At 39.3% G+C, this 12,012-nt stretch overlaps 1 protein-coding gene across 2 annotated transcripts in view; it reads left to right on the top strand.

Annotated features, from left to right (window-relative positions):
* The first annotated feature begins 606 nt into the window (after positions 1–606).
* Positions 607–12,012, top strand: part of LOC6617535 (mannosyl-oligosaccharide alpha-1,2-mannosidase IA) — a 48,939-nt gene continuing 37,533 nt past the window's right edge. The window contains exons 1-2 of one of the 2 annotated variants that reach the window (XM_032724208.1): positions 607–799; positions 2,253–2,992. In XM_032724208.1, coding sequence (XP_032580099.1) covers positions 2,378–2,992 — 615 coding nt within the window. In that variant the 5' untranslated portion in view covers positions 607–799; positions 2,253–2,377. The remainder of the gene's footprint in view (positions 800–2,252; positions 2,993–12,012) is intronic. The other variant, XM_032724207.1, reaches the window with a different exon arrangement.

The raw sequence follows: 12,012 nt of genomic DNA, 5'->3' as shown, positions 1-12,012 counted from the left end.
CGTAATTCGATAGAAATTGACAAGAATAATACAAATATAAAAACATATCAAAACACTTTTCAAAAGTGTGGGCTGGCAGTTTTGGGCGGTTAGTAGGCGTAAGAGTGGGCATGGCAAAAAGTTTTTCGCCAAATCGATAGAAATGTACAAGACTAATAAAAATATGAAAAAATATCAAAACATTTCAACAAACTTGCGCTGCGTCTATGTCTCTAAAATCTGTATGCTTAATCTCAATCTTCTAGCTTTTATAGTTTCTGAGATCTCGACACTCATACATACGGACAGAACCAGATCGACTTTTTATCCTGATCAAGAATATATAACTCTATATGGTCGGAAAGCTTCCTTCTACCAGTTAAATTCATTTAAACGAATCTAGTATACGAGTAACGGGTATAAAAATCTAGTAGCATTAAAGCGTTCTTCTTTTGTTGTGTTGTAAGACCTGGATATAATGTGAGACATATATGCTTTAAATTGTAAAAATCACACACAAATATGTATTCCAATTTTGTTAAAACGAATAAAGGCGAAAGCGACTCATTTGTGTAAAATGCCGGTTCGGCGATCCGGTAGCACTGTCTCTTAGTGTGACCACAGGCCACTTCGGCATTGCGGGTGGAAAAAGCGGCGGGCACATTGTGGATCGGATCCAAACTGTTTTTGGTCGTCTCGAACTCAAAAAAAAAGAAACGTAAATCCATCGGTACTAAACGCGATTGTGGAAGGCGCCTCGTTCTTGTGATACCTCTGCCGTGAATCGATGTTCGGTTTGCAGAAAATAATAAGGTGGCAGGTGAAACGCTCATTCTCCTCTCGCTCGCACAAACACACCTCCTGCCAGGAACGGAAAGTAACAACAAAAACAACTGGAAGAAGCGGCTAAGGTGGAAGCGAGATGGAGTTAGCAGGATGGATGCTAGTGTGGGAAAGGAGAGCGGAGAGAAGACAGAAAAATCAAATCCAAATCTAAAGATTCATCCCTTTTTTCTGTTGCCTCTCTTTCGTCACCTCCTTTTTCCCGCTCTCCCCCATCAGCTGTGTCTCTGTGTTCTCTTTTCTCCACGGCTCTTTCGATTTTCATTTTTTTTATTGTTTGTTTCTGTGTCTTTTTCGTACGGTTGTTTGGCCAGCTAACGGTATTCCGTAATAAATGTTATTGTTGTCAGCCCGTTGTGTTGTTGCAAAATATTGCGTGTTTCTCTCCGACCTCTCTCTCATCATCCTATCTCGCCCCGTCCCTGTCTGGCCTGCAGTTTATGCAGGGATACAAAATCGTGATTTATTCTAGATCTCAGAAGTAATAATGAACGCAAATACACCGCCCAAATGGCGAATTTAAGTGTTGAAATGTGCTTATGAATAAAAACCATTACTAATTTCAAAGGCCACAAGTCATTAAGTTATTTCACTGCTGTTGGAATTATTTACAAAAGCCGTCATTAACATAGCAACGCACGTTATTGTTAGGAGTAAGCAAAAATAGATCATGGATTTTCGTAAGTGTAGGCTTGCTATAAAAAGGTTTTTTTGTACTTAAAAGTAAATTTAAAATTGAAATGGTAATTTACTTATATAGTGCTTAGTTTCTTAGGTCGAGTGCAACTAGAGTGTACCTTTGATTTATTTCTTGTATAACTCTTTTTGGGTTATTGCATACTTGATATGCCTATACTTGAGTAAAGTGTTGTTTTAGGTTTGGTAAACTGTGCCAATTAGATTCGTCAATGCAAATGCCAACTAAAAATTGCTATGCAAAATCGCGATTTTTGCAATGCCCCGCATAAACTCGTGTCTGTGTGTTTGCCACGTTTCTTGTGTGTGTGTGAGTTGCCGCTCTTCTTTTTTTTCCTCCACGCAGCGACATCGCATCGAATTACCTTTGTTTTTGCTGGCAGTTCATGTCTGTGTTTTCTTTCCGGCATTTCGTTTTTATTTCGTGCTCCTTTTTTGGCGCATTAACGTATGAGTGTGTGTGCAAACAACCGAAAATAGCCAATAATAACAATAAGAATGCACTGCCATAGAGAGAAGAGAGCGAGAAGCGGAGAGAAAGGAAAAAAGAGAGTGAGAGAGGCGGCAAGAAAGTTAAACAGCTGAGTGTTAAAAAAAAGAAAGTTCACGAAATAAACAAACAAATAATAGCACTCCTGTCGTAAAAGTACAAATTAATGAAATGCAACAATTATTTCCCTATTATTATTTCCAAAGGCACCCATAAATAATCTTTAACTTTTTCACCAAATCAGAGAACATAAACATAACTTAAATTAAAAAGTCCACCGCCAATGCCCGAGAAGACTACAGTGAAACAATAATACAAATAACCCAAAAGAATCAGTTAAATCGAATTGAAGCCAATAAACAATCGACCATGTATCGCATCAGTCCAATTGGACGCAAATCAAACTTCCACTCGCGCGAAAAATGTCTGATTGGACTCGTCCTGATAACGTTGTGCTTCCTCTGCTTCGCCGGCATCTTCCTCCTGCCGGACAACTTCGGCAGCGATCGTGTCCTGCGCGTCTACAAGCACTTCCGAAAGGCCGGACCGGAGATCTTCATCCCAGCGCCGCCCCTCGCCGCACACGCCCCCCATCGCAGCGAGGATCCGCATTTCATTGGCGATCGCCAGCGTTTGGAGCAAAAGATTCGCGCCGAATTGGGCGATATGCTCGATGAGCCACCGGCTGCGGGTGGAGGCGAACCCGGACAATTCCAGGCGCTCGCCCAACAGGCTCAGGCTCCAGCTCCCGTCGCCGCTCTGGCGGATCAGCCGCTGGATCAGGACGAGGGACACGCTGCCATTCCCGTTATAGCCGCCCCAGTTCAGGGAGACAATGCCGCCAGCCAGGCCTCGTCGCATCCACAAAATTCCGCCCAGCACAACCAGCAGCAAGCACAACTGCCATTGGGAGGCGGTGGCAATGATCAGGCGCCGGACACACTGGACGCCACACTGGAGGAGCGACGTCAGAAGGTCAAAGAGGTAGGTGGTTCACACTTGATAGGTCGAAATACGACCGATGGCCGGTTTTCAGATCGATCCAATGCGTTTTGATATTTAAAAAAAACTACGGTACTGTACTTCAAATCAAAATGATTAGTACAAGTATATAGTATTTGGGATGTGGATATATTTGCAAATATCTTTTATTGATTGCAATCTCGTTAACCATTGTAATGCCTGGAGATTATATTGTTAATCGGGTCAGAAAATCTTATCTTAAAATGAACATGGGTAGCTTGAAAATACCTCTTTTTAAAAACAGAAGCAAATATTGAACTCTCCCGAGGTTATCGCTCCGTTTTTTTTTTTTATTATTTTTCGTCTCAGCTCGATTTCGCATGAGTTTTTTTTTTTTACTGCATCGTCTTTTTTTTATGCTCTAATTTGGCATTTATTTATTTTATTTCTCGGGCTATGTGTAATTTGTTCTTCGTTTATTTTCTTCTCTCAACTTGACAACGTGGGCAATTATCAGCACTCCGCTATTTATACATACATACATATTTCCTCCACAGCCAGTCCCAATTCCCCCCGTCCCGCGTTTCACGACTTCTGTGGTCCCTTTACTCAACTTCCGCGACAATCAGTTCCGACTAATTGTTTGTGGAGACGGGCGGTCCAATGCAACGAATGTGCCCCTGGTCTTTGCCAATTCGTCGAAGAAATCTTAAGAAAAGGGTTTATGCGCCACGCTGTTTGACGAACGTGTGTATATCGTTATCTTTATCTTTGTCACATTCCCATTTGAAGGATCATTGCTGCTATTATTAAAGGTTCCATCTAGTTTCATAGTTTCATCTTCGTAGGGAACCCATTTTCGCTGTGGACGTGTAGGATTTAGAAATTCCATAACCAATTCACAAGTCTCTGCGTGTCTAATTTTTTGGCGTTTAATAGAAAACAAAATTTAATAGAAAACCAACCGACTGACTGACTGACTGACTGACTGACTGACTGACTGACTGACTGACTGACTGACTGACTGACTGGACTGACTGACTGGACTGGACTGACTGACTGACTGGACTGACTGACTGGACTGACTGACTGACTGACTGACTGGACTGACTGACTGACTGACTGACTGACTGACTGACTGGACTGACTGACTGGACTGACTGACTGACTGACTGACTGACTGACTGACTGACTGACTGACTGACTGACTGACTGACTGACTGACTGACTGACTGACTGACTGACTGACTGACTGACTGACTGACTGACTGACTGACTGACTGACTGACTGACTGACTGACTGACTGACTGACTGACTGACTGACTGACTGACTGACTGACTGACTGACTGACTGACTGACTGACTGACTCACTGACTAATCATTTGGATCAGCAGGCAGCGAAACTAACATATCCAGATCGTCGCGACAACAGAAAATGCTGAATAATAAATACATATGTACATACATACATACATGTATAGCGAATCTAGAGTCTAGAATCCAGTATCAAGCTGATCAACGCCGCCTTCGCTTTTGTTTTCGCTTGATTATTATTTCTCGTTCTAATTTATATCTCTCTGAATATGCGAAGAAGTCAGAGAAGCGAATTTGCGCTCGGTAACAAGGGGCAAATCAATTGAATTGAATTGAAATCGTTGTGATAACTTAACCTATTTTCCCACTGCGGGTTTTTACTTTTGGCCAATTTCGATTCGCAGTAAATTGCCATTGCTATTCCGATGAATCTTTGCCATTTCCAGTTTTTAGTTTCGCTTTCAATTTAGCTACGATCGCAAACAAAATGGTATTCAAATAAAGATTTGAACCCTCTTCTCGATTTTGCCTTTCATTTCATTTTGGTCTCTCGTTTTCGTTGCTTTCTTCTGAATACACTGAAAATTGCTAGTTACGATCAGAGATTATTGTAAAACAGCTGAATAAATATTTATGTGAAAAGTCAAAAACACTCTTAATATAGACACTGCAAATCATTGCCATTGTTAAGGTGTTGAACAATTGGCTTTAGGACACAAAACACTTTCGTTGGATTGCTATATCAGTTAGTACAAACATTTGCAACAGCCGCCTCTCAAAAACTATAAACGCATTCAATTTGAAATTAAGATTTATTCCCTTTAAGTACAGTTTTTTATTATTGTACTTAAAATTTTACAGAAGTTTATTTCGCTGTTCTAATCAATTTGTTTAAGTGTCAACTTCAACTTCGTATAAATTGCAACTTGCGTGCTAATTTTCTCGCAATCCTAAGTGTAACTTTTACAATTTAGTTATTTTTAAGTCTGGCGACAAACGGCCTTGGGTAGCAAACCCTCCCATAATTGTATATTAGCTCAACCCCTAAACTGTTAAAATTGAATCAATAAACCTGACGAGGACAGACATAACCTCACACTAAAGATATGTATGGTTAGTTCTGTAATGGTATTACGAGCAGATGACATGCGACATGCAATGCAGCAATGGAGCATTGGGGCAATGGACAAAACCTGATGGAAATTGGAATTACTACTTAGTTACAGAGTACCTACCTACCACTCAGTGCACGGTTGACAGTTTTCGAACGGCACTCAACGAACCATTAAAACACACATTAAAAACCCATCATCAGCTGGACGGTAGTACAATCTGTTCACTGACCATATCCATATAGTCGATGGTATTAAGCATTTATAATCGCAGCGCACAATTTTCAGGGCTAGTTGGGCATTAAATACACGTTATAATTGCAATGGCTTTAGCATGCTTAATATTGGAGCACACTTATTGAAAGAAGTTCAAAATTATTTGTATTAAGATTGAATTTTCAACCATATTTTAGTATTTATGTGTAGAACATGAACTGCACGAACTATCCTTGACCAAAATAAGTGAGAAACACGATGCATAGATTGAAATTTCCAACATTTCTATTTCTATTCATGCCACCAGTTGCTATTCTTTGGGTCCGAAAAAAGGGGGCTGGGACCTTAGAACAATGTTGACCCATTTGGGTGAGGTCTCTTTTGTTAATTTAGTCATTGCGTACATATTTACTTTGAGTACAGCAGTGGCTCACAGTGGAATTGACCTCGAATAAACTGGCCACTTTAGTTTATCTTGTTTCTGCGGTCCGAAAATACTCTTATCAAAGGATAATCGGTAAATAAGTAGACAGCGGAATCAGCAAAGCATTTTATCAACTGATTGCTTGAAAATGGAGTAATCTCTAAGTCGATAAACGAATATTAAAATCAAGTGCAAGTAAACTCGAAATTTTGGAATCAACTTTTTACATAAAAAAGAAGGAAATAAACCGTATTTGTCGTAAACCAATTCCAATCATGGAATGTCATACCTCGTTGAATTCGTAGCAAAATTCCCTATCGAACTGTATTCAAAATTTGAAATTCAAATTTTTTGCCATTTCTCGCAAAATTTTTATTTTTTGAAATCATAAAAGTAGTGATAGGGATAGTTAGCTATGCTTACTAGCAGCACAAAACAGTCGTCATTTTAGCGGTGATATCGTTTTTAGCCAAGTTATGGAGAAAACCCCGTTTGTAAATATCCGAATTTTGGCTATATAATTATTTTGTTTTTTTGGGTAAAAAATAATCAGTATTTTCTCAATAGTAATAAAAATAATTGCCCAAAAAGGGAATGTCATACCTCGTTGAGTTCGTAACAAAATTCCCTGTCGACCTATATTCCAAGTTGGAAATTAAAATTTTTTGCCATTTTTCGCAAATTTTGATGATGTTATCGAAAATGCGAAAATTTGTTAGAATTTTTATTTTTGGGAATCATAAAAATAGTCATATGTTTATTGACACTTCAAAGCAGTATTTATTTTAGTTGTGCCACCTTTTTTGGTTATGTTTATGTTTATAAGCTTATGCAGAAGAACTGGCCCACTGTTCCGTAGGCTTGAACTTTCTGTCTAGTTCGTACTCCTCCTCCATTTTCGGACTCCGCTTTCACCAAAAATCGTGCTGGGCATACAACAAGTAGCGAAATGGAGAGAAGAATACAAAATATAATATCAGAATAGAGCAAATGTGTCAATAGCCAGGCAAACTTCCAACGGGCATAACGGGGCGTGCCACAATCGGTGGCATTATTCCGATGACAGAAAAAGAAGAGCGGCGGGGAAAAAGTTATTTAGCGAGTCGGGGTGTTCGTGTGTTAGCATGCTGCCATTATCATGTTTATCGAGCGCAACAGTTGGTATAGTTTACTTTTTTTTCTGTCGAACATACATTATTGTGTACCACAAATTATTGTGATTGTGTGCTCCATGATTTAATCTATTCTCTGGGGCATTGCGAAATTAAGCCATATCTATTAGGCATTTTTTATAACCATACTGGGATTTATGTATTAACAAAAAAACAAAGAATGTTTCAAATTGGTTTTGGAGACTTTGTGCTTTCATAACGAAAATTCTGTTGGTAATTTCAAAACACATGTTGCTCTTCCAGAGTGTTTAAAAATAGCCAAAAATGTAGAATTTGAAATAACTTTGTAGAGATTAAAAAAAAAAAAAAAATAATGGTGACAGCAAGGCATGTCAAAATAAACATTTTCGACTAAGTGATCGATTGCGGGTGATATCAACTATTTAGTTCTCAATTTTCAATTTGTATTATTGCGTAAACTTGCAATTTCCCCAGCTAAATCAGCAATCCAATCCACTTTCAGTTAATTGTATGCCGTAATAATTAGACCCCACTTATAAGGTAGTTCAACTGCGTGAAAATAAATAAAATTATCCCACGAATCACAAGTTTACGCAAGGCAATAAAGCGACAGGTTTTTCAACTCTTCCAAAGACGAGCGCCAACATATGAAAATACAACTTGCTAAGGCTTTTTGTAAGTGCAGATCTTTGAAAAGTAAGCATGCTAAACATTCTGAAAGTTCGTATCGAAGAACCCAAGCTGACCTTTTCCATTTTCCAGCAATTGTGAGTTGCCAGCAAGTAAAGTGTTACTCATTTTAGTTCTGGAGAACCTTTCTCCAACATCCATCGATGTCGACTGAACTTAAAGGGGAAGATAAATGTTTTTGTTTCGTCGTGTTTCCATTGCCATTTCGTTCCGCTGCAGTTGTTGCTAAGCTCGGTGAAAGCTTCTTCGCATTCCAAAAGCTTTTCGAGCTTACACGCGATTTTTTGGCGCCAAAATATATTGATAAACGGGATTGGTCGTTTAATTGAGGAAGTGTGTTCTACAAAAGTCGCTTGATATTTAAGTAGTTTTTGCACACTTAAAGGATATAAGGTTTCTATGAAATATTGCAACGTAAACCTAGTTGCATAATAGGTAATGTGTCAACGATGATAGTATAATTAAGTATAAGAATTACCATTTCCTTGGAATACTGTCCCTGCTGTAGAGTAACCCGAATTCTTCTGGCACCTTCGACAGCCCTCGACTTTTCGATTTCTGCTCGTCTCTTCACTCGAACCAGTCCGAATTCAACCGATTCGCCCTCGGCTGGCCGTTCGGGTTTCGGTTTCTGTGGGAATTACGGGATGAAGGAGTGCCAAGGGGGTACTATAAGCCATACTGTCTGGCTGCTCTGCAGCTGATATACTTTAGCCACCGTCGCTACTGCTGCTGCTGCTGCTGCTGCTGCTGCTGCTCTTGCTGCTTTTACGCTGCCCTGTGGACTTGGGCTTCTTGTGGTGCCGTTCGGTTGCGGTGCGTTTAATGTCTCGCCTGCGCTGGAAGCGTCAACTCCTTTTTTGGACGCGCCACGCGTCGTATGCGCAATACGTATCACGTATACGCCACCGTATCGCCACGGACTATTTACGTTCCCAGCCATTTGTTTGTCGGCATCGACGGGCCTACGACAACCCGCGTATTCGCTTATTCGTTGGCTTGTGTGCGTCGGTGTGCGTGCGCTGTTTGGCCGTTCGTGTTTGTGTTCAAGGCTACACCTGCTGCAGGTGACTGCAGATGCAGCTGCAGCATCCGTTGGCTACTTTACTGCCAGCCGATACGTGGGGACAGTGGTTGCTCGCTAATTTTGCACGCGAAATGAATTAGTCCAAGTAATAGTTAAGAAGTTGGCCTAAAGAATACACCTTCATTATTTTGGTGATGGCAAAACCCCTGTGACTTCTAAAATATCCAAATATCTAAAGCATAGTTTGTTATATTGGTTCAAGAGAAAACCAAACTCCGAAACCTTGTTCTAAAAAAAAAATCCCATCAAAATGCGCGTTATAAACTGCAGTTAAAGTCGTAAGAAATATTAAATAATTAGCGAGCGGCTACTGTACTTACACACTCATAAATAAAGTTGCTCTTGCTGTTGTTGTAGTTGTTGCAGTGGCCCAAAGAGGAAGAAGGCGAACTTATTGTTTGCTTGGCCATTAATTGTGGCCAGCGCTGGCGAAGCGGAAACGGAAGTGCAATGTGTTGATGACACCATAGCTTCATTTTATTTTCGGTTACCCGTTTTTTATTTGTGTGTGATTACATCGGAAAAATGAAAAAAAAAAATTGGTCAAAGGATTATCCAGGAAATTACAGACAGAACAATCAAATATCATTTACTGGGTCGTAATGATATCATTATCAGCCTGCGATTTCTGGTTAATAATTTATTCGCAAAATTGCCCAATGAAAAAATGCTTAAATGCATGCTTAAAGTAATATCTTTGCAGTTATTCCACATGGAAGTATTTAAAATTGCAATGAAAAATACAGAAATCTACCTCAGTGGTTGTGTTAAATATTGAACGAAATTATTTTTAGCAAATATTCCTTGTTATTCATTTGAGCAAAAAAAAAATATATATAGCTTCGCCTAGAAACACTTTCTAGAAATTATGAATTTTAATCAAGCGAAATTCCATTTAAAATTCTGTGACACTGGAAACGTGTGCAGCAAATTTCTGCCCCTTGGGTTATAATAAGAAAAACAGCAGGAAGAAATAAGTGTTATATATCGAGGGAAATGGGGACTAGCTCTCAGCAGGGTCTAGAATAAAATATACATATAAATAAGAGCTAAAACTAAATCCAAAAATTCGCGCAGCAGGCAAGAAAAATTCTTCACACGCGCGAAAATATCGCAGCAGCAGTAAATGCAAAAAGAAAAAAAATACAAAAAATGAAAAGGAAAAGAAAGAGAAGGGGTTTCTGGGTAACAGAGATAGCTATAGAAAATGTACAAAAATAAAAACACGTTGAAATATTTCACATAAAAATCTCGGTCCTAGCCAAACTCTGCATGGGTTTTTGCTTTCTTGTTTTGTGTATGTGTGTGTGGCCACAAGGGGTTACATTTGACTACACACACTCCCATTTACACTCTCACACACACACATAGGACTGACACCTACATGCACTGCTCACAAACATACTCACACACACACACAAGCGGCTTTCACCCATTGAAAGTAACGCATAATGCGTCATTTTTCACTTGAGCAACATAATAACTTGGCGAAAGACAGCGAAAAAGATGGTGGAATATGTTGGCTAAAATAGCGGTCGCCACTGTTTCGCAGTAAAAGCCATTAAATGTGGTTTTAGCTGTTTGCTTTTGTCCATGAAATGAAAGAAGTCCAATTAACAGCATGGCCTTCCCTAAGAACTTTGATACTCACACTGATTACGGTTACCCATCAAGATCAGGATATTATTTAAACATTAGTTTTCGAAATAGTCTTGATCTCCAGTGATTTTTCGGCAATTTCATGTGAAATCCTGCCCTGCAGAGTAATATACAAATTTTCCGCTAGAGGGCGTTTGCTGAGAAGCAGGGATAATTTGTTTTTCCTGCAAAAGGAAGGCTCACACCACCCCAACACACCTCCCAACGAAAATGCATAGGCATTGCCTTTGGGGCTAGTAACAAAGGGCATATCATGTTCTTAGCCAACCAGCCACGCCTCCTTTGGGCCAAGAAGTGTGTTTGTTTACAGGCAACTCGAGTGCACTTAAGCGGTGATACGAGCGGCAAGAGCGTTGCAAATGGAGAAAAATGGGGGTTACTGCTGAGCTGAGACCAAGACAATCCACTTGATGCTGGCATATGGGTGTGTAAGATAAAAAGGGGAAAGCCAGGCCAGCAAGGAGCCACAAACTTTGAGGCAGAGATAACGCGGAATTCGAAGAATTTTCCATTCTCATGCTGCCTCTGCTGTCGGTGAATCATAATCAGTCCTATTCCATTGACCTGCCTTAACTATTTTCCTACATTTTCCCCACATTTTCCACGTCCACCTACCCATTTTTTTATGCATCCACTCACTTTGCCACGACTGATTTGATGACAGGGCAAATTTACATTTACTACTTGTTTTAAGAATGTGGAAGGAATATAATCAAATAAAAAATATTTATATTAGGAATAGCGTGATATTATGCTAAAGGAAAACAATATAATATTGTTATTTTAAATGTAAATAAACAATGACAAACTTCTTATTTTAATAGCACAAACCACTCACTCAGTTTCGGTCTATAACCATTATGATTCCAAAATCAGAATATATTGTTGCATACTTTTTGACACCTGTATATGGAAGCAACATGAAGAGCAAATTAGAAATATGATGTATAATCACTAGAATGTATACTAGAATGTAAACTAAATTAAATGCATAACACAATTCAAACTGCAGCCCAATTGAAATAGGTAAATCTAATAAATGCTTATATAATCAAATCAGATAAATAATTTAAATAAAAATCATGAACTGTTGTGAATAATAAGTGGGATTCAACGAGGAAAGAAGAATCGCTGCTTTTTAAATGCTTTTCCCGAAGTTTTTCTTATTGCTGCGCCACATTTTATGTATTTTGTGGACGCTTTCCTCGTCCGGAACTTCTTTGCGCCTCCTTCTATTTCCCTTAGTTGATTAATAAATCGTTGGGCTTTCCACGCCTTTTCTTCTGTCCAGCCATAATTATTGTGGCGCCGCCTGTTGGATAAAAACGAAACAAACACGAACACAACAACAATGCGAGGAGTAAAGCAACCAACAAACAAACAAAAAACAACATACAATTTATT

The sequence above is a fragment of the Drosophila sechellia genome, chromosome X (assembly GCF_004382195.2).
Source record: "Drosophila sechellia strain sech25 chromosome X, ASM438219v1, whole genome shotgun sequence".
Classification (NCBI taxonomy): domain Eukaryota; kingdom Metazoa; phylum Arthropoda; class Insecta; order Diptera; family Drosophilidae; genus Drosophila; species Drosophila sechellia.
The sequence above is the reverse complement of the archived record's forward strand: the minus strand, read 5'-3'. Positions and strand labels throughout refer to the sequence as shown.